This window comes from Drosophila yakuba, chromosome 2R (assembly GCF_016746365.2).
Source record: "Drosophila yakuba strain Tai18E2 chromosome 2R, Prin_Dyak_Tai18E2_2.1, whole genome shotgun sequence".
NCBI classification, from domain to species: Eukaryota; Metazoa; Arthropoda; class Insecta; order Diptera; family Drosophilidae; genus Drosophila; species Drosophila yakuba.
The window spans coordinates 16795951-16823084 of NC_052528.2; the positions used below are offsets into that span (position 1 = coordinate 16795951).

A 27134-nucleotide genomic window follows, 5' to 3' on the forward strand; every position below is an offset into this window, starting at 1 on the left:
AACATTTTAATAGAAACATGTATATTCTTGTCAAATCAAAGAGTACTTGCACCCCATTTGTTTTCGAAATTCAAGTCTATTCAAATTATTTCAAAATGTAATAGCCCATGTATAGTTAAATTGCACCAAAAATGTAGAATATATAAACGAAGGTTGTGTTTTTACATACAAACGTGGCTGTTTATTTCACTTTACGTTCTTTTGTTGAATATGCATATAATGTTTTTGCGCTCCTATTTCGTCTCCCGATCGCCGCCGCTTTATAACTTACGCTCCTTACCGATCTAAGTGAATCCGTTGCTGATTTTTAATATATATTTTGATCTCGAGTCAATGCTGGCTGCTACATCGTTTCCTCTCATCTCTTGTATGTATATTGAATATTCTGGTTGTATATAAGTGTATAATATATTTAATTTAATACATAAAAAGTTGCGCCCACTGCAAGGCGCATCGATTTTCACTTGCTTCGTTTAAAATAGTTTACGTGTGTTTAATATTAAATTGTTTCCATTGTTTTCGCAATGCAAAGATCATATATAAAAATACAAAAATCATAACATTTACATACACACCGGACCGTGTGTGTGGCCGCCATATAACTAGGTATTTCATATACTCTATATAATCATATATCGACGCAACCTCGCACAGTCAATATAAATTATTGTTAAATTACAAAAAATTAAAATGTATATATGTATTCGAATTATACACAACTACCACTCTCTCTCTCTCACTTTTCAGTATAAATAAATTTGTTGTCCACTTAATAAACAATTTCACTTCACGTTATGCTTAAGAACTAAACTCTTTTCATCTCTATCCTTCTTCTGCTCCTGCCTCGAGTCTTTCCTACCTTCCTAGCATCCTACCATCCTCTTTCCCGCTGTCTGATCCACCATTTTCCGATTTGCTTGGCCTGCTATCATTCAATAATTTCGCTATTTAGTCTTAGTCGTATATGGAAGTTTGAATTGGTACGCATATGTTCAGGAGCGGCATTTTCGCCGAGTCTGGGGGGAGTGTACAATATTTTTGGGCGTTCCTTTATATATTTATAAGTATTATTAATATGTATAATACGCAGCAGTCGATTGTTAATTTAGCTTTCTAATTTCGCTGTATAGATCGTATAGATCGCTGGATCGCAGTAATTATTCGTGTGATACTAATGCTAAGTTGCTCGAGCTAAATCTGAGTCCTGAACACCACGCTCAATTCCGCTTTGAACTGTTTTTTGTTTTTGTTTTTGTTTATATTTCTGATTTACTGAAGACTTGCTGGTTCTTAAATTGAGTCGTATGAGATCGTGTGCTTAGGAAAATGTTGTGGCTTTGTTGTAGGAAATGCGTGGAGTTTTTCCATGTTTTCAGGAGCTTTGATGGATGACGTTTGTGGAATTGTTTTTGTTTCGTTTTGAGTCGTAATACTAGTTCCCTTTAGGTTAGGTTATGAGTAGTCCATATATATTAAACCATATATATATATGCATGTTTTTGTGGCTGTGTATAGAGAGATACGTTCTATGTATAATTACAAACGTTGTTCATTTTGATTTGTTTTTTGGTACGAAACAATAGAAAAATCCCGGCGAGCATAACAAACTAATAGATAAAGGTGGGATATGGAAAACAAACGAAAAAGAGGGGGGATTACGATATACCGAACATTGCAAGCAATTCTCTTGTTCTCACACTAAAATTGGCTTATAGACTTATGCAAAATAATGTACAACAGAGTTAGTTACATAACTTATAGAAGTCGGTAAGCAGTTCTTCCCTTTAAAATAAAATTACTTTGACTAAATTTCTCCACTTTCTCTGCATCTTTGTGTGTGTGTGTTTGCGTTAGCCTAGATGTTTGTGTTAACCTAGAGCAAATGCATCATAAATATGCGTATCTATGCCTATGCACATGCCATCGCCTCGTCGATCGATCGTCAACATTCTGGCAATGTTGCGAGCTTCGATCATTGAATAAATCGCGAATGCCTTAAATTACGCGCCCGGCTCCTGGTCCTCTCCAGTCTCATGATTCTGATCCTGATCCTCGTCCCTTTATGGACGACGGCAGTGGTGTGAGTTGGATTGAACCTGGTACACGTTCGCGTTTATCGTGGCAGCGTTTTGATCTATCTGCGATTAAACTCCGATTTGATAGCTGTAATAGTGGAATAAATATCAGTGTCAATAAAAAACATTCATTAGCTTATAGTGCCTACCATCTATTATCTCGTTTTTGACTTTCTGGATCTCCAGCCGCATTTCGCGCACAATCTCAGCCTTCAGTGTGTCCAAGTCGCCATTGGAAAGCGCCAGCGACAGGCCATCGCCATTGACCTGCTTTAGGGATAAAGGTTAATAGACCTCTCATGTGAGTATGGTCGGCATCACCCACCTTCAGAATGGTCTCTTCGCTGGCACTGCCGAATCGTTTTCGCATGGGTCGCGGGGACTCGCCGCCACTGTTTGTTGTGTTGCTGCCAGCACCGCCCGAGTTCCCATTCGCTCCTTCATGACCATTTCCAGCCGATCCGCTGCCAGCTCCGCCGCTCAACTTATGTGGCAGTGTGTTGGACTTTTCCCAGGGTCGTCTCTTTACCTCGGCTTCAGGATCGGGCTGCCAAATTAAAACCAAATAAGATAATCGCTATGGAATAAGTAGACTAGTTGACTTACATCCTTCTTTTCTGCTTGGGCGCGTCGTCGTGCCAGCGTCTTGGCCATCTCGTCCATCATGGAGGCCATGCCATTGGAGCTTCGTCCGATGGTTCCATAGTTGCCGCTGCCACCGCTGGAGGTGCTGCTGCCGCTATTCTCCGGAGCAGAGGTGGTGGTCTGCCAAGCAGGAAATACAAATAGTTTAGTCAAGATGCATAAATCAAATCAATTAGATTTAAATTGTACCTTATTCTTTTTGAGCTTGAACTGCTGCAGCTGGGAGGCCAGTGAGCCCATGAGATCTGCCTGGGGATCATCCTTCTTGGGCGCTCCTCCCAATCCCGGCGGCGGAGGTGGTGGTGGTGGTGCCCCGGGGCCGCCCGGTGCTGGCGGTGGTCCGCCACCCATGGCTGGCGGTGCTGGTGGAGCCGGCGGTGGTCCACCGCCCATGGCTGGCGGCGGCGGTGCGCCGTTAAACATCTGTGGCGGGGCTGGTGGCGGTGGCCCTCCAGCAGCTCCGCCAAAACTGGGTGGTGGCGGCGGTGGAGCAGGAGCTGGTGGGCCACCCGGACCACCTTGGCTGCTCATCCGGTTCAGTGGCACCTGACCTGGCTGCTGTTGCTGCGACGGATTCATTGGCGGCGGCATGGGTACCTGTCCGTATGGATTCTCTGCCTGCTGCTGTGGCGGAGGCACTGGTGGACCTCCGTAGCCCGGACCTGGCATCGCCGGCGCTTGAGGTGCCTGTGGATGCGCCTGCGGTAGCATTTGCTGCTGGCTGGCGTACACAACACTGTTGGCGCTCGCAGAGCTGGGAAGGTGACCATGACCCACCATGTACATTCCACCGTTTTGGAGCGGCGGCTGTGGCGCTTGCGGCGGCTGCTGCTGCGCCTGCTGTGTCGGGTATTGGTGCACAGTTAGATTGGGATTAGAATTGGACAGCACGTAGTGGGGTTGCTGATACTGCTGTTGGGGTGTGGTGGTAGTGGTGGTGTGTCGGGGTTTTCAGGAGATTCAGATTCAGATTCGGATTCAGAATCAGGATCAAGCCAATATGCCAATGAAATGAAACAGAAATACCGCATGAGGAAACTGGGACGGGGTGAAGGCCATAGATCATCCAATAACTCACCTGAGAAGGCGCATAGCCCGCCTGGACTTGGACCATCTGCTGATATTGCTGTTGCTGCTGCTGCTGAAACTGTTGCTGTTGCGGCTGCTGTTGCTGCTGCGGTGCCGGCGGAATCTGTGAGTTCAACTGCTGGGGCAGGCCATTCGAAGTGGGTCCATTGCCAGTGGGTCCGTAGTGGGATCCCGGCTGAACCATCTGCTGCGCCTGCTGCTGCTGCTGCTGTTGGGGCTGTGGTGCCGGTGGGGCGCTGAGGGAATTCCTTTTTGGGTGAGCAAAGGTTCGGCGTGGGATGGGGATGGATCAATGAGTGATATGAGCGATGAGACACGAACTCAACAAGTGTTACAAGTGTTGCAAGCTACTGCTCATGCGTGAGATGATACATTGTTCCTATCTTGCATAATGCAATATAATTGTGTGTTATCTATGCTAGATAATCATTATTTATCTGAATACAAATTAGAAAATGTTTATCGTTTTCTTTCTACTATGAAATTCTTGTTTTTAGGATTCATTTATAACAACCACTGATTTTCAGCTTTACAATGTTCAAAGAAAAGTGATGTTCCGCCTAATGTGTACTAATGACTTTATCGCTTGTTCTCATAAAATTAAATATTTCCTGAATGGTTTGATCTATCGAGTCTTCTGCTAATGGGGTTTTCTATTGCAATGAGCATGCCGTATCCAACACAATTAATGGAAGTGTTGCCTACCTGCTGGTGCGATGGTGACCCTGGGGCGTCGGCGGGCTCTGGGGGATGTTGTTCTGGTTGGTCTGCGAGGTGGGCGTCTGGGCCGAGGGCGTGACGTGCCCACCTATGCTGTTGTTCTGGCGCAGTATGGCTGCATCCTCGCTGGTCATCGTGCGATAGCCCATGTCCTCCTCATAGCCATTGCCATTGGTGGGCGGTCCACCTGGGTTGTTCGCCACGCGACCACTGAGCACCTGAGAAAGTCATTCAGATATTAGTGAGTGATACGGATTGGTTTGTGGAGGATACACTTACTTCCAGGGCATGCATCATGGCCCTTGCAAAGTTCTCCGCATCATTTTGGCTCGAAAAGTTCAAGCCGTAGACGAACTTCGAATCGCGCCACTGATGAAAAGTGGCCGTGGCCTGGTTGTACTTCAGTCCCTTCAGAATGGAGCAGTTGATGACAACCTCATGATCCTGCAGCTTTCGTCCCACCACCCGGAACGTGTTGTTCTGCTGATGGTGGTAGATCTGCACCTTGCTCAATCCCGACGAGCTGCCCGAGGGCACCCACTTCTTCTGGTTGTCATCGTACACCATTACAGAGGCCCGCGCCCCGATAATACTCTGCTCACTGCAAGAAAATAATTGTAGACATGATGGTTAGTTGGGTCATTTGAATGGCATGTGGCAAGCGCGGATGTGTATGGGAATGATGGGGAAATATCACTTCAAAAAGTTCGAGCTAAAAGTTGATAATAGGGAATAGCCGTTGCCTTGAGGGGAAGATAAGAAAATGTGCGCGAAACATATATAACATTTCCATTTCGTTTTCTTACAATTCAATGCCATCAGAACACATTAATTTTGGCTTGTTAAATTATCTTTTATTACCACTTTTAAAGACCTAAAAGATCGTGGGAAACGAAACAGAAGTTGTGCTAACAATATAGCCAAACTTGGCAACTTTACTATTTGCACTAAACGAGTTCAATAAAAGCGATTCAAATTGTTAATGACTTTTGTTGGCAGTAAAGTTGTGCAAAATTTACTTTCAGAAAAAAGATCCATGTGAAAGCATTCTCAGCTTATATCTTCGAGAGATAATATTATGTGTTCATAGGAATCGATTTTCATTATAAAAGAACTTCTTGGACTCGATTAAGACTTCCCAGAAAGAATGTCGCATTGAGCAATCGTTTTCAGATCATTAGATCGGCTCTATAGTGCGCCTCCCCTTGAAAAACCCATTCCACTGCACTTTAGTCCACTGTGATCTTGTAGACTTTTCACACGACTCGAGTGTGCAAGGGCTTTGATCTATGCCATGTACCCCCCTTTAATCCCATCAGTTTCAGGACAGGAAGTGCAATGCATTTCTTTGTATGCGCGCACACCTGTCATCCAGCTAAATGATCGTCTCGAGTCGCACGGACCGATTAAATGATTCTAATGAAAGTTCTAATATGTACGTATGTATGCTCTCAACCTTTTGCATTTTTTTTTTCCATGCGGACACTCAGTTGACAATTAAAGTCAGCCAGAGAAGTAAACATGGGCAGCAACAAATGAACGACGCCTTCATTGGAAAAATGCAAAGGCGATGACGAGTTGCCTTGCCATTTGCTCAACATGGCTCTGTGTTCTTTCTATCCTATAGCTCCGTTTTTTTTTTTTTGTTTCTTTCTTGCTAGCCTGCACCGCTCCAAGTTGCCTGGGTTGCCCAAAGTCGATCCAAGTTGCTCTAAGTTGCTCCAAGTTGCTTCGAGTTGCTCCGAGTTGTGTGTTACTGGGGGACAGAGAGATAATGACGGAGAGCAGCCGCCAAGCCAAGCCAAACGAGTCGAGTCTGCAAAATTCTCGCCTCAGACTTGGCCCGGCCAAAAGCCGCAAGTAGTTTTGCACTTAAATGGAGTGCGCAGATCGGCGGTACAGACGACTGGATGGCTGGACAGACGGACGAATCTCAATCCGAATACGAATCCGAATCCGACTCTGGCTGGCACAGCTGTGCGCTGTTTTCAGGGCCTTATATAACAAAACCAGCGACAGATCGGAGCTAAGTCTTATGAGCCTGCCCGCTTTGATTTGCATCGAAATTCGTGGCAACGAAAGTGAAGTATTTTTTTATTTTTCTGCACACTATAAGAAACGGCGAAACAATAGCGTTCAATCAGTTTTTTAAATTTCAGTTTTTTACAATCGAATCGATTTCAATCTCATAAATTGGATACCACATATCCAAAAATAATTATAGGAAGTGGAAATAAGCAAAAAACATTGCTTTTGGTAAAAGTGTTGTTCTCTTTTCAACAACATTAATGCACATGTACGTTATAGCTTACTCGACTGTAAAATTAGTTTAGTTTAAAGTAGTTGGGATTAGTAATGCGAATTGTGACTCACAACGGTTTCATTCAGAAAAGAAATGCATTCATTCATTTGCACACGTAAAAAGTGCCTATTAAACGTGCTAATTCCAAAATTTGAGCTACTATTTTACGATAATATATGCTTTCAATTCCATTGAATAGTAAATGGCTGGGTATGAATTGAAGTAGCGATGATGAATCGTAAATTAAAAAGATAAGTATATATAACACAAAAAGAAGCCATTTAAATATTTCAGTTTAAACTTCGTTTTAATCGTTTTTTTGCGCTGTGCAGCTGACTGGAAAATCCAAATGAAAATCGAAATGTGCCCCGCAAATGGCCAGTTAAATGGGATGCTGATAATTGAGCCACTGGAAAATCGCTTTGGGAGCGTTTTCAATATGTGGCAGGTGAAATTTTCCATGCCTTGGGGATTTATTCGTGCGTTAAGCTGAAGTTTTGAAACTTCAGCGGAGTGCAAGATGCAGATTCGTGTGCACACGATAGCGTTTTCCAGCTTAATTGGCGTTAAATTATAATTATGATTAAACGGAGAGTACGACGAATGCAGCTTTGTGGCATTAAGAGTTCTTTGATTTACGAACGATCTCACTCAACTGAACGCATTCAAAAGTCCAGGGCCAAGTACTACTACGTGCTGAGATTGGAGAAATATAGTAGAGAAAAGTGGGGGAAATAGGGGATTATTACAGAACCCAAGGACAGACGCTTAAGGGAAGTGGGTTACACATACGCAAAAATCGTCGTTGTAATGCCCCCAATGAATTTATCTTTGACCGAATTATGGCGACGTTGTAATGTGTGCTGTTGTTTCTGCTGTTGTAGTTGTTGTTGTTGTTGGTGTCGGATCAGATAATGATGTATGTTGCTATAGAGATGTTGCTTGTGTTGCTGCTGTGCCTGCTGATGTTGTTGCTGTGTCGATAGTGTTGCTGCTGCTACTGCTGTTGCTGTTGCCGTTGTCGATCTAATTGAAAACGACATGGAGCAGCCCAGTTTGGAGGGTTGAGTTTTCGAGGGTTGATTCGGATTCACCGAGGGATTTGAGGGCGAAACGCATTTGCGCAAAGTGGAAAAGATCAGAGATGAAGAGGAGGATGGGGATGAAGTTAGGGTAGATGAACTGGCTATCGATGTGGCTGCACTTGATGATGAATCTCTTTCAGTTGCCGTTGGTACATACAACATCTGATCCTGCTGCTGCTGCTGCTGCTGTTGCAGTTGCTGTTGAGTTCGCTGAGGCGCCTCGTAGATGGGTCCTGCCTTTGGACTAGCCTTGGGTAGCTGCAGCACTAACTGCTCGTGCTCGTGGTAGCGCTGCCTCAACTCCTGCTGCTGGTAGTGGTGGTACATGGGATGACGATAGTCCAGCAAATCCAGCTCCTGCAGCTCCTCTATGCTGTAGTACTCCGATTTGGAGCCCAAGCCCCCAACCGGTGGCGACATCTTGTGGTGCATGCTCTGGCTGCGGCGTATCAGCTCGCCGGAGTGACCAGGTGCCACCTGAAACTCGCATATGCCATTGCCCGGCTGCTGCCGCTGTTGTTGTTGGTGGTAGGCCAATATCGGCGAGGAATTGGCGGCACTCGATGGCTTCTTGCTGGTGAACGAGGTCTTCGCGTAGAGCTTCTTCATGGCCATTAACCGTTGGCCAATATTTGCAGAGGCGTCACAGACACACTAAACAGATCCCACGATCGATCCCACACTTAAGCACACTATGAAAACCGGACGATTGGATCGGACGTATTGAATTATGTTTGCCTAGGCTCTTGGATCTTCAAATCTATTCGCTCTCTGCCCACTGGTCACTGATCACCGATCACCATTCGCCATTCGCCGTTCGACGTTCCAAGATCTCAGCTGCACACGTCTGAACGCACTCAAGACCCGCTGGAGACTAAAGCCAAGATTCAGACCGAGATCGCGACTGGGTCTCAGAGACCGAAACGATCGCTCAGTCGAGGCCAAGACAAACAAAAGCCGAGAAGAAAAAAAATCTAAAGGCGAATGAGCGAAAAAGACGTGAGCAAGAAACTGAGTATCGGCTCACAATCTGTATTTTCCTCTCATTTAAGCGGCTGCTGCGCTTTGAATTCGTCTAAAAGGCAAATAATTACACTTCAAAGTCAATAAAATAATGAGAAATGATGAGATGTGCTATGGCTGTTGAGCTGGATTGACCCCGAGACTGGGAACCGAGCATAATGGCCAGGTAGATGGAGACCACAACCTGGCTCACAGTCGTCGACGCTACCGACGATCCGATCCCCAAATGGCATGACAATTAAAAGACTAGGGAAGTAGTCTGCATAGAAGCTATTGAGGAAAAACGTTCTCTTTTTACACGATTTTGGATAAGGAATGGATGTGAGATTATAATTTTAGACAATCGTTTTTATTTTGATAGTCAAAACATAATGTAAGCACTTAAAGTACGATTGTATGTTTATTTTAAGAAGTTTTTCAAGCATAAGAGGGATTGTAAAATCCCAAAAATGTCTAGAATAATATTTCAAACTAAGATGCATTTATGGAGCAAAGGATTTCGAAAGATAATTTCCAAAAATCAAGTAAGTGCCTTCTAAAACAGCATTCTAAAATACCTTATAACGCTTTAAAGGGTATATCCTCACAACTTATCGCCCAGTTATCGAGTTGTATTTCCCATGCAGCTCTAAAGGGTATGCGATAAGCTCTCGAAACTTACAAAGTTGCGCCTGGGGCATTTCTGCCGGCAATCTTGAAGCCTAGTCGACGTCTCGTGACCGACGTTTAACCAGTTCGTCAGTCTGTCCATCCGCCAGTTAGTCATTCGGTCAGTGTTTGTGATTCAGTGAGTTGGTTCCGTCCGCCGTCCGTCGTCGGTCGTCCGTCAGTGCGATAATTACTTAAGAAACGAGCTCAATAATTTATATTTCCCCCTCGAGTGACTATTACAAGTATTTTTCCCTCGCTGCGTTTTTGTTTCCTCCATTTCAACTGTTCTTTGGCGGCAAAAAGCAGCGACTGCGGCGGGAAATGGGGGGCGGGGAGGGAGGGGGAAAACCTGGAGCACAGCTTGTAGCATGTTATGAAAAATTCATATACAACATTGTCTATCTCAACGTGGAGCACTCAACTCTCAGAGATCTGAGCCACTGTTTCTGACTCGCTGGCTTATGTTTCATTTCGGTTCAGTTCGGTTCGGTTACTTGCCCCTCAACAATTCCTAAACGTAATTTCCAATTAACATTATTGTGGCCCATTGTAAGTGGTTGTGTAGTGGCTGTTGGTGGTTCACCGATCTCTGATTTGAGCCAACCGATTACCGGCTAGCTTTAATGGCTCTGTCAGAACGGTTCAGTTCAGTTTGGATTTTCGTTTGCTTTTTTTTTTTAGATTTTTTTTGGACCAGAGCGTGTGCCGCGGCTTAAATGATTTGGCAACTAAATATTTCCAAGGGGCACTACGAGTGCGAGTACTATAATCCATATGGCTGTCCATAAAGAGCCGCGGGCAGACATCGGTCTGAAAAAAAAAAACATAAAAACAAACAGGGCCCACACATGTGAGCGCAGCGGAGTCACAAAGTAGGTTGCCAGGCAGTCAGGAGACTGAAAACAGTTTGCCCATGGCAAACATCAAGTGGAGCTGGAGGAGAATAGTGGGGGTCTCAATCAATATCGAATATCACTGCGCGTTGAACTCGTCACGGGAGGAGCGCTTCCTGCCCCAACTGCACTGGGAGAAAAGATGTGCTTTTTACTGCATTTTGTGTCTTATGTCGACACCTATTTATGCAAGATAGTTTATATGCGTAATATTATTTCGTCTATACCTAAGCAAACAAGAAATTCCGAAAGGAAGCTATAAACAAATTTGTTTATGGTAGCAACTATTTAATCTTAAATAAACAAACTAACGATAATTCCATTCCCTTCTCTTTATATTTAATTTCAAGATATCCTCTTGGTGCAGCACCTTTTTTTCTCAGTATACTAGTCACTTATAAAGCTTGACAAAAGCCTGGATTTGGGTCACACTGCAGCACCACATCGCAGACCTTCTTATCCGCAGGCACAGGTGACGATATATTGGTATCCATGTGGGGATATTTAGCTTATGGATACCGACTTCAATCAAGCTCAAAGCCAAAAGGATTAACGTTGGATTCCGACGAGCCACTCATATTTACTTATGTACGAGTATATCCACATTCGTGGTGACTTAAACTCAAACACAAATAAGCCCGGGTAAACTACGAACTCGTTTGATTTCGTACCGGTAAACATAGGCATGTTTCTTGGGGGAATTTTGGATTGTTCTTTCACAGAAATTCGATTTGATTAATGCACACGATAAGCCGGCAATTATGGTACTGCAATTAGGGAGCACTTCACAGATAGACCAATAGAAATAGACGCATTTAATAAACGGGCGCCAGATGCATATGCTCCTCACCTAAACGGTAGACTTCCATCGAGCGGCTCCGTGGGACAAATGTTACCCATTGAGCGGCGGAATTTCAACTGGGATACTCTGGATACGAACTGGACAAATTCAGGCGAAAAACTGCGCACAAATTAAGTTTAAAGCACTCGCTGGCTAAGCTGACCGGATTTCCTTGGAGACAACATTTTAATGATGACACACCCAAAAAAAATAAAACACACACCGGAGAAAAAACTAAATAAACGCAAACTTGCAACGTTTTTTGCTTATTCACAATTCATTTATCGTAAGGGGATGGTGTTCACCAGCTTTTCAGCAAGCAAACTCCCCAAATGGGAAGCCGCACCCCGCTTTTAGACCAAACAAATTATGGGGATTAATAAGCGAGCAGCTAGCTGCTCCACTTTTCGAAAATTAACCCCCCCAGCCAGGAGGAACTGGGTTTGGGTTAGCCATAAATTCTGGCAAATGAGCTTCCAAAAAGGTCGACCCATAAATTTCGCAGTCATCAATTTTGAGGTGTCAAGTAAATAAAGTTATGGCGAAGGCTAGGGAATTACAACTCAATTGAATAAAAGCATAAAATTATTAATAACATTTGGTCTCATGTATTTTGTAGAATACTAACTTGTAAATTCTGCCAAAAAGTTTAACCCACAAATGTCATAGACAAGCACTTTTGAGGTGGCAATCACACTTTCAGAAAAATGCGAAGCGAATATGTGAATTGAACTCAATTTGAATGAAAGCCAGAAATTGTCGTTTGTCTAATTGAAATGTCCTTCACAAGCGATTGACAACATAACTTGTATCTGGCAGATACGTAAGTAAGTGAGTGGTTGTATTCATTGTCAAATGTTCTGGTCGTGTAAACTTACGTCATTGCAATTTGGTTTCCGTTGTTTTCCTAGCTGCTGCTTCAGCTTTCACGTTTCTCTTCGGTTGTCTGCTGTGGAGGAAAATTCGCTTCCAGTGTTTGGCCTTTTCAAGGGTATGAGATCTGCAAGACCGGAAAAGAAGAAGATACATGATAGAGATACAGATACAGATATAGATACGATTACGGTTACAGCTCGTAAATCAAGTGCAGGCACACGTGTATCCCACAGATACCACTTCTTTTGGTGGGAAAATCAATGCGAATATTCCCCCTTTTTCCTTACGAGCACAACTTTGCCAATTTCCTCTATCCAACGAGGGCTGTTTGCAAAAGTAGTTGTATCCCCCCATTTCCACTTAGCTTGCTCCATTGGAACCCAATCGAATTGCCGGTCCTTTTTTTCTGACCGAACGGCCATGAATTGATATTGGCCACATCGTTTATTGGGCATTTGCGTAATGAGGCAGTTGCTTTGGAAGCAACCCAAAAAAAAAAGGTTAAGAATATTGGTGAGCTGTGAGAAGAGGTCAATGCACTTGGCCTCGAAATGTAATAAACTTGGTAGTTCAGCAAAATATCTCCCATGGATAAATCGATATTCGGGAACCTTGAAAACCGCACTGGAATCGAACCCATCAATTAACTATCGGCAGCAGTGAAAGCTGGCCCAATGAATTAATAACCCGCGCAGAACAATCAACTCGGTATTAGAACCAAACTGAAACGAATTGCTAGACTTTTTTTTTTCCATTTATCTTTCTATTATTTTGGCCATTGACAAAAGACACAAGTCATAGTGGAAGCCGCAATAAACAAAAGTAAAATGAAACGAGGCATTTGCATTTTAGGGACGGATAAAAAATCAGGTCAGCGCTTTAAAGAAGATCTGGGCGCCCCTCGCAGCCACGCCCCTCGCGGCAACATCTTGGGCCAACAATTTTGACCTAGTTTTCCCCTACCCCCCTCCAACATTCCCATTCCGCTCTGCCAAGCTCGCCCCCCTGAAAAACCCACCGCTTACGTCATAGAATTCCGCCTGGAAAAACCTTCATTCAAAAGCACGCACTTGTAGTTTCATGCTTTTCTACCCGGAAATGTTGTTGCACCGTTGCTGCAGCAGGAAAAAAAAAAAGAAAAAAAAAAGGGAGTGGGAGTTGGGTGACTTTTTTAATTGGAAAACGTAGAGTTACCCCTGCGTTGATGGGCCAACATTTTACCAGTTAATTTTCGCATACTCCCAAACAAAGGAAAGCCATTGAAGGGCAACTTCAAGAAGTAAGCGGGAAAATCGGTGGTGTGGTGGGTGGTAGGCGCATATGTGCCGCTTCCCCCCGTCCAAAAAAAAAAAAGAGAAAAAAACACACACCACCGAAAATTAAGCCCCTGGGCAATTATCCAGAATAAAAACCCGAACAAAATAAAACAAACAGAGAGCCAGTGAGAGCCAGAAATGAAAAACAAGTGAAATATTTGGCACTCGGCGAAAAAGGGGAGGATAAGAAAATACAACCAAATGAAGAGTGTTGGGGTAAGGGTGGTTTGGATTCGTCTGATTTGGGACAGCAACCCTTGGCCAAGAGTTTGCACTTTAGAATGGCTCTCCGCCTGGAAGGGAGGAATTTCTGCAAGGGATCAGAGTTCATACACCGTGTGGCTCGATGTTGGTGCTCAAATTTCGATGTTTAACCCGGTTTCAAGGGTGACTAGTGCACATATCGGCTGACAAGCTCAATTGTTTACCAAAACAAATTTAAAGAACAATAATATTTAGCTTAAGTAATAATACAAGAATACGATTTCAGTCACCTCAGTTACTAATTGCGCACTGTTCTATTTTAGGAATCTCATAGGAACTTTCCTTAAAACACAATTTTAAAGCGTTTTCCTGGAAGTTTCACCTCTCCCGATGATGTCAGTGGGTTAGGAGTTGACTCATTTCCCTCCTCGCGTGATATTAGCAATTTGTCAGCCCGAACGAAACCACTATTGTGTCCTATTCACAGAAGGAGCCACTGAGTCAACGCTCCTTCCCCAGAAACCCTATATACTCCCTTGGCTCCTACCCTGCAATTTACTTCACCTACTACACAGTAACTAAGAATTAAAGTTTAGCATTTTTTTAAAGAATTTTTAAAATGAATTCTACAATACTGGTACACATTTTCCTATATACTTGGTTTGTTTACTGTTAGTATATAATAATATAATGACAAATAATAATAATTAAATTATTTACAAAGTTACAAATGAAATTGGCTTTTTGGCTCAGTGCCTCCATTCATTTTTCACTTGCAGCTCATAAAAGTCGCAACGAATCCTCATTAAGTCCGGCTAACTTTTCCTGCCCCCAAAACTCCCCCTTTCATTTGTCTTCTTGCCACTCGCTTTATGCGGTAATTTCTGTTGTCTCCTCTGCTGCTTTTTCAGTTTTTCTTTTTTTCAGCCCCAAGCCCCAAGGGGAGTGTTTCGGAGTTGGAGCTGGATGGTAACTGGTTTTGGGGCCAGGCTTTGTCTGCGTTTTTGCCACTCATTTGTGGGACTCCCGAGTAGGGACTTTTGGCCTGGGGTTTTGGGACCTGTGCGCAGCACACGTGTTGGCCAAATGGAATTACTGCACAATTTTAATGCTTATTTGGGTCGCACTTCGGTACTTGTGATCTTGTCCGCCGAAAGATCTAATTGATCGATTTGCGAAAGGAGCTGGCGATAATCGATGGATGGTTGGATGAATGGATGGATGCTTTGGGATGGATTGCTTCGCAGAAGAATGAGACCTATAGTTTTGGGATGGGATGGGATGGATGGGAAACTGTGTGTTCCCGTTGACCTGAATTCCCAGGCATATCAAAAAACATGGCTAGCCAACCGGCAAGTCATCATTTCATTATCATCATGAGCTTCGTCTTGGCTTCTTTATTTTCTGTGTTTCGCCTTTGGCAGTAGCTGCAAATTAACAAAAACATATCTACAAGTTATTAACTTTGCCAAAGCTGTTGCTTGTTTTTCTCCCTTTTGTTTTAAGTAATCACTTTTGTGGGTCACTGACTTTCGATTGTGGGCGTGGCTGTCTAGGAATTAACCCTGGAAAGCCGACCGTCTTTTGCAACTCAATTCGTAGATCGATCTTCGCTCTGATTCGTGGCGAAAAATCGAGGAGTGGAACTGGCATATTTGGAAAAACATTCAAGTTGTTTTTTTTCGGTCGGCGTTTTGCTTCAAAGCGTAAAATTAATGGAGCGCGGCAAATGTTTTTTTTTTTGTTTTTCTTGTCAGCGATAATTATTGAATAATGATTCAATTGTCTGGTGCTGTCGGTGTTGTTGAAGAATTTGTGTTCTCCAGCTGATAAAAAAGCAACCAGAGAATCAAGTCAAACATTTTCCACTACAAAAGGGGAAGTCTATTAAATTATTACACTGTCACTGGCACAATGGAGTGTGGTGCCCACAATTTCAGTGACAATGCAGCACCACTCCCACCACCGCTTTCCACCACCAGCTTTTCCACAATCCGCTGGCGGTGCACAAAGTTCAAGTGGGGAGCATCATAAAAATATCATAATCATAATATAATCTAAAGGGAAACGAGTGAGTAAGAACACTCAGGCGGAACGAAGTTGAAATACCCTCTCGCATTAATAGAAAAGAGTTTGAAAACTATTAGTTGAGAGAGTAGAGTTATCCGACAAGAAATCGCCTTTGTATACTAATATTTTTCAAACTTTAATATAATATAAGTTATTATGTTTACATGTCTATTAGACCTTTCTTATATAGAACATCTAACAATTAAGTTAGAGAATGTATACAATTCCCCGCATAGTTTGACTCCCTTTAAAGGGTGCAAAAACTGCAGAAATGTGGGAGGGCAAAAGGGGAAGGAAAGTGAGAAAAAGCAGAGAAAAATGGGTGGGGAAAAGTCACTGCAATTGAGCGAGAAATAACAATAGAAGCAGGACGGGAAGGCAGCCAACAAAAGAGTTCAAGTTACAAATTGTGCAGGAAGATAGGAATGTGTGAAGGGGCCAAAACGAGATGGCTACACAGGGAGTAAACGAGATAGACGATTGCAACGCCACCTGTGGGCCATCCGGCAAACCGCTCAAAAAGCATCTTAAAAACAGCAACCAAGGTAAAAAAAAAACGTACGAATATGAAGTTTAGTGGAAGCTTTTAGTTGAAAACACGATGAGGAAAGAAATCCCAGCTCCTGGCCCTAAAATCCCACCCACTTTTCACTTCCCGGCGATGGTGTTTTTGTTGCTGGCATTTTATATTTCCCGCTTTCGTTGTTTTGCCGACGCTGGAAACTTCAGACTTGAAGACCGAGAGACCGGAAGCACTTCAAGTGCTTGCAATTCCATTGAGCAAAGTGCGGGGGACTATAAAAAGGGGTTCAAAGGGGGGAATGGTGTGGTGGGTTTAAAAAACCCGGGGATTGACTTTGCAATCAGCTTCGCCTGCAACTTTGACTCGATTTGAATTCGGTTTCCACACCATTCTAGATTGATGAAAAAGCAATGCGAATACCATATAATAATCTTCAAATAGCTATGTCATGACTATAGGCTATCCTAACTCTAGTTGGATTTGTGAATCACTTTTGGCAGCTATTTACGAATATTTCGTAGCCTTCAACTCGGAGCAATCAGAAATCGTATATATTCCCTCAACAACTGTATTTTTTTGGGATTTATCAGTGGAGCACTTCCCGTTTTCAAGTCGAGAGGAAAGCGTTCGCATTTGAAGATAACGCTTTTATCTGTAGTATTTCTCGGGTCTTCGCTTTTGTCAATGATGGAGATTCTTGCAACATGCAAGGCCCCACAACAGAATTCAATTAATATTTGGTGTTCCAGAAATTGTTGATATACCCAATATTTTTTGCGCACTTTGCTTTGCCTCGCACATTTTCATGATCAATTTTCACATCGTAATTTACCTTGAAACGGAAAACGAAATGTTATTTTTGCTTTGCTGCTTTTTTATACTTTTTCCTAGAAGCGGGCCCAAAAATAAACTTCTTGTTTATGGTTCGAAATGGTACAGTTTTTGGCCAAATACGGTTAATACCGAGAAAGACTTTTCCAACTCTCAACTCACTTTAAACAAATGTAAATTGTAAATTAGCCGCAGACAACATAATTTCGTTTTAATTAATCCGCAACTCATAGAAATTATATGGCTCGCATATCAGAGGCACTGCATCTGCAAAAGGGGTATAAATAAACAGACATGTTCATATATGACCATACATATACATATGTATATACAGCTAGCCAAGCGTTAGAGCGTGAAGTAGTAGTCGGGCCAGAAGACGAGCTGAAGATGGGGAACCCATGAAACTGTGGGCTAGGTCCATGTACATACATATTCCTCGGCTTTTCATCTTTTTTTTTTTTTTTGTGCTGCTTGCCGTTTTCTGTTTGTTGTGGCAAAATATCTAGGCCGTAAAAAATGGTTAAACGCCAGAGCAATTACCAGGCCAAACAGCTTGAGGAGAACGTGGTTAAGTACGAAGTGCGATGCCCATGGCCAACTACAGTGGAGGTCTTATTAAAAGTATATATATATATAACTTCAGGACAGGAGAAGAACTTCTCTTTGCAACTCACATTTCATGGCTTACGTTTTTCTGACAGACATTATAATGCAACTGAAGAATCCGAAAGACAATGAAAGCTTCCACTTAAGCGAAATTTCATTTGCGAATTTTCCGCTTATCTGTGCAGTTTGCGCCTCGGTTATATCTGCAATTTATGCCATATATAGCACTCGTATATATCATATGTACATATTTACATATATATACAGATTTGCGTTTTATGCATACGCAAACAGGGCACATTTGTATGAGAATGTTCAAGTTTAATCTGAGTTGGCTGACGCTTTTCCTCGTTGCGATTGCAACAAGCTTTAAAAAGAACTCAGTTTTCGATAAGACGATAGAATATTGGGTACCCATTACTTAGCTGTGTAAATTATTCCCGACAAAGGTTTATTAAATCTCATTATACTTTCCTATGTGGACTAGTTAAAATATGTGCTTGAAGAATCTTCCTAGCAAATATGCACTCTTGCTATACAAATAGCTATGATAAAGAACTTAAGTTTAGTAAACACTCCTATCTCCACAAGCGTCATGTGCTCTTCTGTGTTTTCACCTACAGGGTAGCATCATTTCGAAAGTAGAGACCTCAAAGTACATGTCTGCGTTACTTTCGAGCTTTCTGCGATGACAGCTGTCTCTTGTTGTCTGGATCGCTAATTCCCTCCATTAACTATTACTTAATTGGCGCTTGACACGACGCTTAAGCTGCATGCCCCCATTTCCCCGCACTTTCCCATGGCTGGCGATAAAATTCCAATCAAGATAAGATTATTTTATCTGTCTAGCTCAGTTTTTGTGAGTCATATGCAAAACATTATAGTTTCAGCGATATTCAATCAAATCAAATCCGATCAAATCATTTCCTCAATTTGCGCAGAACGTTGTGAAGAGGCGAAACAGACACACAAATCCAGAGATATAAACAAAAACAATTGGTTGAATCAACAAGCGGCCAAGTGAAAAAGATATTAATTAGTCAGCGTGGCAGAGGGGCATATGTATAAAGGGGCATTCTCTAATGAGAAAACCCAAACACGTTCCACACATCCGATTCTGTTTGCCGGTCTCCGGTTCTGTGGATCATGAATTATGCAGCCGGCGTTTAATAAATATATTTATTGCATCGCGAGAAACTTTAACAATGTAACATTCATTAAAAGAAAGAATCTTAAGAACTATAACAATCAGAGGCTAAAGTTTCACATATTTTCTTTATTGTTTCGTATCAAAAGTCATAGAGAATATAATTGGTTGGTATAATTAGTCTTTGTAAAGAAAAATAATACTTTGGTTGAAAAAATCTCTTTATTTTAATCATAATTTTTCTCAGTGCACAATTGATTTATTGAGAAATAACCATGCAATTGCTGGCTGGAGTTGCTGAGGTTCCATGGAGTTTTAGTTATTGAGTCATTAGACAAAAGATCTGTGTCACGAGCCATTTCCTTGGCCAAGTGGAAGGAAGCTAGCGGTTCGTTCGGCAGTGAAAGAATCGGGCAGAGGAAAAAACATGTCTCAAGATTCCGATTCGTAGCTCTTCATGTTGGTCCCGCATCTCCATAACTCACACACAGATTCAGATTCCGATGCGAACTGAATTGAAATGGATTGGATGACTCGAGTGCGGAGAGTGGGAGGAAATGCTTGTGGATGTGGATGTGGAAGTGGACAGGCCTTGGCAACAACAATGCGGAAATGTTAATTGGATTTGTTGTGGCATCCATGTGGGTGGCTCACCATAGACATCATCTCTTTCAGAGTTCAGGGGTCAATGCATCGACAACCATATCAGAGCCCAGCCTCTCCGCTTCGCTCTTTGCCTTTGTCTTTGCGCTTGAGGCCAAAGCTGAATGATACGACACCCGTGGGTTACTCACAGAAACGAAAAGTTGACGCGGCCAGTTGATGATTCAGATTTAAAGGTATTTTTCGCTTTAGTTTCTTTCCGATGCATCCGCCCCAAATACCTGGAACTTTTGCGTAAAGCCCTGCGTTCCAAACATTTAGTCATCGTAAAAATGCCAAAAAAAAATGAAAGAGCCGTAGCAAGGGAATGTAAACAAGGGAAGAAGTGCTATCTCTCTATTTCACTTTAAATACAGTACAACTTCGATAACTGAAACAGGTTATGGCTACATTACTCATAAAGTTCTGCACCAAAATCACATGTTAGAAGATGCATCGAAACTGATAAGATTTAGTTAAGGGTCTTGCTACAGTAAATTATTCATCTTACGGATGTTTGACTGTAATTCATTTTAAAGCTGATAAAATGGAAATGGAGCAAGCAAAAAAATAAAAACAAAAACAACTACAAATGGGGGAGCATATTGTCTGTTTGTTATTAACCAAAGCGAATCGTAAAGCGAGGACATGTGTGTTTTGGTTTTGTTTTCCGCTTCATTCGCCGGAGTTTACTTAAGTTTTTTATCTTATCTAGTAGCAGCTGGAAAACTGGGCTAACGGTGTTCAAATAACTGTGTCGTCACACCCTCTTTCTCTCTCACTCTCCCTCCACCCCTCTCACTCTTTCCATCGGCTACACCTCTCCTGTTCTAATGCAACAATTACGAAATCCGCGTTGCATGCGGCCATGTGTGTTTTGGAATCGGTTTGGCCCATGGGGAAGACCCAAAGAAGCGGGGAAAGGCATAACGAAGAGTAAGCCAAGAAAGAGGTGGGAATAAGTAGTAGGTAGCGAGCTGAATGCAAATTTCTGGAACTGAAGTGGAACTTCCACTACTTCCATTATCATATGGCGCCGCTTCGAGATATGGTAATCTTATGACATTGCATAGAAACGATGAAAACTATCGGGGTTGTAATAATAATACTATGTATATGGAACTGTTTCGTCTTAAATCTTATTAGAAGCTTGGACATAAAACGTTTTTATTTAATGCTTATAAAGGTAATAGTATTAAGTCGGGTTTGTTAATAAGACAAAACTAGTTTTAGTGGCTGAGTAGTCGTCAACGACGAATGATTTTAATAATAACCCACCTAGATGTTGAGTAAGTTACAAGTTGGGGTTTTAATTGAATTGGTTGCCCTGAGACGCTGATTTTCGGCCCATTTGCGAACGGGTTTCTTCGGTTTGGGCCCTATGAGTGTGGCATTGTGTTTGTTTGTGTGTCGGGTCTTTGGCCCGCTTCATTTGGCAAGCGAGCGTAAAAGCCGAAAAATGAGTCATGGCAAAGTTGGCTGCCATTTCAGGGCTAAAGGAGTTTTGCAGTCTTGGTTGGTTAGTAGTAGTTGTTGTTGGCTGCTGGTGCATTGACATTTGAATGTTTGCTGGGAAGCCGTGGTTCGGGGAACTGGGGGGAGGGGGTGAAGTAGAAGTGGAAACAGCGACTGGAGAGCTGTGGCATAAATTAAAGTTCAAAGAAACACGATGAAGAGGAGGAAAATTGAGGCTGCCCCACCCGCACAATCTGCGCATCTCTCTCTCTCTTTTTCTCTTTTTATTTGGGAGCTCGCTCTCTCCGCGCCCCTCGCTCTCAGCCTCTGCTCCTTTTCATTTGGCAGGTTTTTGTTTGTTTTGCGGCGAAAGAAGCCCGGGAAGAAGAAGAGGCAGTGCAGTTGCAGCCAAAACAAGAGGAATAACAACAACAAATGGGAGGAAGAGCGAGAGAGGGGAGCTAAATAAGTAATTAAAGCAGAGTCGAAAAGGAACAGCTGCCCATCTTCTTCTTATTTTTCTTCTCGGAACCCCCCACAAACGAAATAAGCAGTAGAATCTGGGACTTTTTTATAAACAGATTGTACTACCACGGCAAGTTCCTTTAAAATGGCTTTAAAATAAGATAGTATTTACAAAACCGTACTCTAATAACATTTAAAAGGAATCCCCTAAAACTTTACTCCACAGCCGCCCATGTACAAAACGAAAACAGGTTTTGGGTGCAGGCAAAAAGCAAAAGAAGAAGAACAGCCGAAGTAGCGACAGCTGTTTTTAAAGGGCCCACACTTAATTTGCGCAAATCTAAGCGAATTTAAATGTTGGCGAAACTATCTAAAAACTGCCCTCGCACACACACACGCACGCACACAAAGGGAAAAGGGAGAGGTGCGCAAAAAAGGGCGTGTTTGTGTAGGAAGAAGAAGCAGCACCTAACTAAGAAGGCAGCAGGAGGAAATTGGCAAACATAAAGGGGGCTTTTGAAGATAAAACAGCAGCGCATATCATTATAATGGAAAGCATATAGAATCGAAAAAGATCAACTGCATTTCCTGGATTAAAAATAAATTCTTGCAGAAAAACAGCGAGGGAAAAAACAACAAAAACTTACCACAACATTTTGGTTGATTCCGTTTCCACAGCGAAAATGCGTTGGTATTGGTGTGCGGCGTCTGCTCCGCTGCTGCTTCTTCTTCAGCTTCCCACAATGAGAGAGGGAGCGAGAAAGAGAGCGAATTGCAATTTTCACGTCTCTGGCGGTTTAGAAAATAATTGTGATTTAGATTTTTAATTAAAACGCTTGACTTCTTTTCGGGTTTTTGATTGCACACACACCACACGCACACCGAAACAAACACAGTTATGAGCGTGAGTTAGCGGGAGAGAGAGACAGTGAGAGTGAAAGAGAGCGGACGGGCGGGGGAGAGGAAGAAGCGAAAAACTCCTTTTCAAGGAGTAGACACCAATTTTTCTCGGCTCTCCCTGTCGACGCGAAAATAGAGTTTCAACTTTGGCGATTGCTCGATTTTTGTTAATAACAGTACACCAGCACACACATACACACACTTTTCGCGAGTCGAGGATGTTCTATTCGATGAGCTCCTGCTACCCCAAAAACTAGTCGAACTTTACTCGTGTTTTCGTGTTTTGTTATTTGCGATTATTATTTTCTCAATCCAATCACTCACAACTAAACGCTGGCGGTGTCATTTCCGCGACAGCACCAAACAAATCAAAGGAAAGGCGGCGATTTTCCCCGGAAAAAACAGTCCGTGTCCGCTTTGCGTTCCGTTGCGATTCGTTTTTCGCGACAGTGTGGCCAGATGGCGGTATAACATTTAAGTTTAACGCTCGCGACCATTTATGGGTTCTCTAAAAAATCTTGTTTTACCTGAAATACCACCGTGCGTCATAGACTAACCTGGGCACACTTAAGCACGTTTCGATCCTTTTTAATTTTATATAAGTTTAAATTCAATTTCATAAATTGAATTCCAAAGACATTTTTAGTAATAAATTTTGTGTGAAAATATTTTAGGCAAGTTTTTTCCATCGAAGCTTTCTTATTATTAATACCTAATACTTTTAGGTATATAAGAGATTAAATTGTTTATTTTGAAAGCAAATTAACATACCAAGTCTTTTAAAAGTCGATCCTTAATTGATCCTTAATAAAAACAGAAGTATGGAGATCAAATCGTTGGGAATTTTATTCATTTGGTACGAATACTATATCTTACAGATGACACCTAATATATATTAGTTACATTAATAAAGGAATCATCCCGGCAAGTCACAAATAGCTATTTTAAGTATTGATATTACAAAAATTATGACCCAGTACTAAAATTTAAAACTCAAAAAATGGTCCGTGTTCCTCAACTGCTTTAATTTGCTTGCACAGGGCGGAAAATTTGAAACGTGTCAGTGATTGCGGTAAAAAATTAAATTAGAATATTCGTCTAATACATAAATTAATATCCAGTTGATCGCACCTAGTATACGGCATCGCGGTAGTTCTCCACAAACTTTTGGATCAGTCCCGGCAATTCCGGTGCACGGCAGAGGTATTTGTGTCCATACTTTCGGCTCGCCCCAAAGCGATGGAACTCAACGGGTCCCGAGGTTCGACTTCTTCCATCCAATGCGATCCTATACAGACGATAGCCCAGATTAAACGGCACGACAACGTCGTCCTCCGCATGGATGATCATGATTGGTTGCCGGAACTCCAGGACATGAACATCCGACTCAAATCTCAGCTTATTGGCGTACATTGGTTGCGAGATGGTAAAATTGAACCAGGGCAGATTTTTATAGAGTTTGGCAAACGGATGCATGCGTATCTCATCCCGAATGTTGGTGAATGGGCTTTCGAGGATCACTCCCCTGGGAGCCCTTTCCCGTAGGCTGGCTAGTTTGGCGCACAGATGCGTGGCCACTCCGGTGCCAAGGGAATGACCCCAGACCACAATCGGATTGGAGGTGGTGTTGGCTATGTATTCAAACACCATCATGGCATCGCGCACAACGCCTTCCTCCGTCGGAGGCACGGAATCGGAGTCGGCATAGCCTCTGTAGTCGAAGGAGAACACATGGTAGTTGAGCTTCCTTAGCAGCTTATACACCTCCGACCGATGACCGCTGCCTCGGCTGGCGGTGTTCCCGTGAAGGTAGAGCACCACAGTGCCACCTGGCATCCGCAGCAATCGCTCATAGAAGAGCTGCTCGTTTTCCGGCAGCACAACGGGAAATTCAGACCGTATAGCTGGCGATAGTTCCTTCAGCTCCCGTTCGTTGCCAGGTGCATGATCCAGCTGCTGATCCGGGTCCTGGGCCACTGCCTCCTCCACGCGCAGCTCGCGTTTAAAACGACGCACTGCATTGCTGGGCAGAACGTGCCACACGCCCACTCGCACTCCATCTTCGTCCTGATCGTGATCCTTTACGGTTATGTAGAAGTTCCGTGTGGCATACAGTCCCACGCTCTCCGGCTTCGTGAGATCAAGTCCTTTGGGATACTTAACTAAAATAGGAAATTTACATTCGATTAATATTGAAATAACGAAATACTTCCATTAGATACTCACTGAATGTCAGGAATAGAATGCCGCGCTGAAACGTTACGGAGTACCGAAAGATCAACGGCAGAAGCACGAAGATCAGGAAGAAGATCAGCAGACAAGCTTGCAGCGACCGCAGACCCACCCTGCGAAGTATGTCAATTGGTGAGAGGTGAAAGGTGACTGGGTGGCTGAGGGGGTGGGACTGGCGACAGCGTTAAGTGACAACACAACATAAAGGACGAGCAAGCTGGTGCGGCTGTGAGCGTCGTGGATCAGGGGATATGTGTATATACAATTGGGTAGCAAGCAAAGCGGATTTATATATTATATACGGAAAAGCGGAATCGGAACAGAGCCGGCAAATAGCCGCGAAAGAAATGTCGATGTCACGATGTTCGGATTGTAAATCAGAAGAATGGGTTTCGGGTTAAGTCTACAAAAGTAGTAAAAACAAGCGCACAACATCGAATCGAGCGTGGATACTTACAGACCAGTTAGCCAACTAAGTAGGATCGTTCCGGGAATGAGTGTGGCAAAGAAAACGGACCTTAGGCAATTATGAATCTCGTACATTGTTTTGTATGTTTTACGTCCGTTCTGTATTATCGGCTTAATATATAGTTAGCGATATTATTTTCTATCGGGGAAAGCGACTTAACCCTGAATGTTACTGATGTTGTGCGTTTTTTTGTGCGGAGCTTTCCCGGGCGAAAAGAGAGATAAATAAGTTTGTTGGTTAATTCAGATTGTTTTGGCTTGGTTTTTTGTTGTTTTTTATTTTGCTGGACGGAATCAGCAGATGGGACGCATGCAACACCGAACCGGACCCGATAGCTGTTCCTCCGGATAGCGACCTTTGCACCAGAGGGGTTAAACACTGACAAAGTGACGATGTGGGTGAGTGGTTAGGTGATCTGGTGACTACACATTTATTATGAGCAAGCAAAGGGCAGGCACCAGGGTGGTTCCTCTACAATGCATGCCAAATTAATCCTCGGATATATTCTTTCCCTTACGAATCAAGGATATTTTAAACAACTATCAATACAATAGTCCAGTTAACTCAAAATTAAAGTTTAATATTGATTTTCAAGTTATAAACCTTTTCACTTCGCTTTACTTCTATCAACTGAGTTGATGAGACCGCAAAAACTATTTTATATGTCATACTTCCGTTTTTTGATTCATTATCTACAAAAAATTTGGAACCCTATCGAAGCTTGAGCATTAACATAAAGATAATACAATCGTTAAGCGATAAGAAAGAAAATATGTAATTTGAAATTCTAATAATGTATTAGTTTAGGTGCACATTTTTTAATCACTTTCGGTATCGCAAAGATCACTTTCACTCATCCCGGAATTACTTATTAATAAAATCGAGCCACCTTATTGGACATGGAGCACAACAATAATGATAATGGCGGTATAATGATATCAGATATGAGCGCTACTCGAGCGTGACTAATTCTTAAACGCCCGTAACTTTTCTGGGGAAGTAGGGAAGCAAAAACTACGGAAGCAAATTCATCGGGTGGTCGGTTATTAGGGATCGGGGAAATACGAATATATATATATTAATGTATATATATATATATGGGAACACAACACTCAGTTACACAAACAAACACACCTCTTGAGTAGTCGCCGGCGCGTGAAGAGCATAACTGCAAAGAGTAAATGAAATATAGAGAGCATTGATGAGTCGATCATGATAAGGAGAGAAATCAAAAGAAGCGCCAAACTTTACAATTGCAATCTGTTATCGGTAATCGGGGATCAAGCAAGAGGAAATAGTTTCCGGTTTGCAAATCTTAATCGCAATTTCTGTATTTTTACTTTAAATGTTGGATAAGCGCGTTTCGCTCTGAGCAAACAATCTTTGCAAACTGACTACTTGCAAAGTGGGCGATTTTTTTGTTGCTTAATAAGTGCAATAATGCCATGCACTTGTGGCCAATTAACGAATAAATTGGCAATTGCTCTTACTTGAAAAGAGAGCTTCAGGTCGTCAGGTGAATAACAGCGTACGAAATTCGATCGGAAATTTCTCTCTACGCCAATAGCATGATGACCTAAAAAGAAATAATTAATAGAAAACTGATTAAAATTCAGTTAAGTGGAGGGCGTGGCGCGGGGAGGTAGACCTACCGGTTTTAACATAACTTATTATTATACTTGTGAATAAAGGGAAGGAAAGTAAATCGCGCGAGGAGTTATTTTCCCCACTCCACCTAATCCCATTAACCAATTATGGAACACCCACAATCCCCCTTTTTTTAGCTGGCGCATCAATTTTTTATGTAATTTGTGTACGGGTTGTATTGGGGGATAAACTCTATTGACCTATTTAAGCTTACCACTCACGCGCCAGCAACTTTTCCTATTTTGGGTTTGGAAGAGGTCTTGGAAAACGTTTATTTCGCTATTTTCTGGAGCAATTAATGCGATCTGGAATATTTTCAACCGAACAGCTGTCAATGTTGTTATTGACTATCGATGACAGCCAGAGATGCACCAAGTGATGGCACATGCTAAGCGTTTTCTTGATTGATTTCCATACAGGTGGAGTT

At 42.6% G+C, this 27134-nt stretch overlaps 2 protein-coding genes across 13 annotated transcripts; both read right to left on the reverse strand.

Annotated features, from left to right (window-relative positions):
* Nucleotides 1-153: 153 nt before the first annotated feature.
* LOC6530982 (protein enabled) lies at nt 154-22824 on the reverse strand. 11 transcript variants are annotated; one of them, XM_015196285.3, is made up of 11 exons: nt 22684-22824; nt 22107-22248; nt 12203-12324; nt 4809-5130; nt 4515-4747; nt 3799-4057; nt 2910-3632; nt 2682-2840; nt 2401-2622; nt 2225-2345; nt 154-2163 (listed from the first exon to the last, which is right to left on the reverse strand). In XM_015196285.3, exons 3-11 carry the CDS (start codon nt 12205-12207, stop codon nt 2135-2137), a joined length of 2073 nt encoding a protein of 690 aa, XP_015051771.1. In that variant the 5' UTR covers nt 12208-12324; nt 22107-22248; nt 22684-22824; the 3' UTR covers nt 154-2134. The 11 variants fall into 11 exon arrangements, with proteins under 11 accessions (XP_015051771.1, XP_015051778.1, XP_015051777.1 ...); XM_015196292.3 differs by having other exon boundaries at nt 22107-22824; XM_015196291.2 differs by lacking the exons at nt 12203-12324; nt 22107-22248; nt 22684-22824 and adding an exon at nt 8074-8779 and having other exon boundaries at nt 3799-4045.
* Nucleotides 22825-23181: 357 nt separating this feature from the next.
* LOC6530983 (lysophosphatidylserine lipase ABHD12) lies at nt 23182-27080 on the reverse strand. Of its 2 annotated transcripts, XM_015196282.2 has the most exons (6): nt 26922-27080; nt 26551-26636; nt 26195-26228; nt 25049-25259; nt 24586-24704; nt 23182-24521 (listed from the first exon to the last, which is right to left on the reverse strand). In XM_015196282.2, the coding sequence occupies exons 4-6, from the start codon at nt 25132-25134 to the stop codon at nt 23491-23493; spliced, it is 1236 nt and encodes a 411-aa protein (XP_015051768.1). In that variant the 5' UTR covers nt 25135-25259; nt 26195-26228; nt 26551-26636; nt 26922-27080; the 3' UTR covers nt 23182-23490. The 2 variants fall into 2 exon arrangements, with proteins under 2 accessions (XP_015051768.1, XP_015051769.1); XM_015196283.2 differs by lacking the exon at nt 25049-25259.
* Between the last annotated feature and the right edge of the window lie 54 nt (nt 27081-27134).

Excerpts from the sequence above, each read along its gene's own strand:
- LOC6530982 (XM_015196287.2), bottom strand. The coding sequence starts at position 8,531 with ATGGCCATGAAGAAGCTCTACGCGAAGACCTCGTTCACCAGCAAGAAG. Across the intron at positions 2,346-2,400 it reads GCGAAGAGACCATTCTGAAG|CAGGTCAATGGCGATGGCCT; the intron begins GTGGGTGATGCC and ends TTATCCCTAAAG. Across the intron at positions 2,164-2,224 it reads CAAAAACGAGATAATAGATG|CTATCAAATCGGAGTTTAAT; the intron begins GTAGGCACTATA and ends CCACTATTACAG.
- LOC6530983 (XM_015196282.2), bottom strand. The coding sequence starts at position 25,134 with ATGTACGAGATTCATAATTGCCTAAGGTCCGTTTTCTTTGCCACACTC. Across the intron at positions 24,705-25,048 it reads CTTAGTTGGCTAACTGGTCT|GGTGGGTCTGCGGTCGCTGC; the intron begins GTAAGTATCCAC and ends CATACTTCGCAG. Across the intron at positions 24,522-24,585 it reads CATTCTATTCCTGACATTCA|TTAAGTATCCCAAAGGACTT; the intron begins GTGAGTATCTAA and ends TTCCTATTTTAG.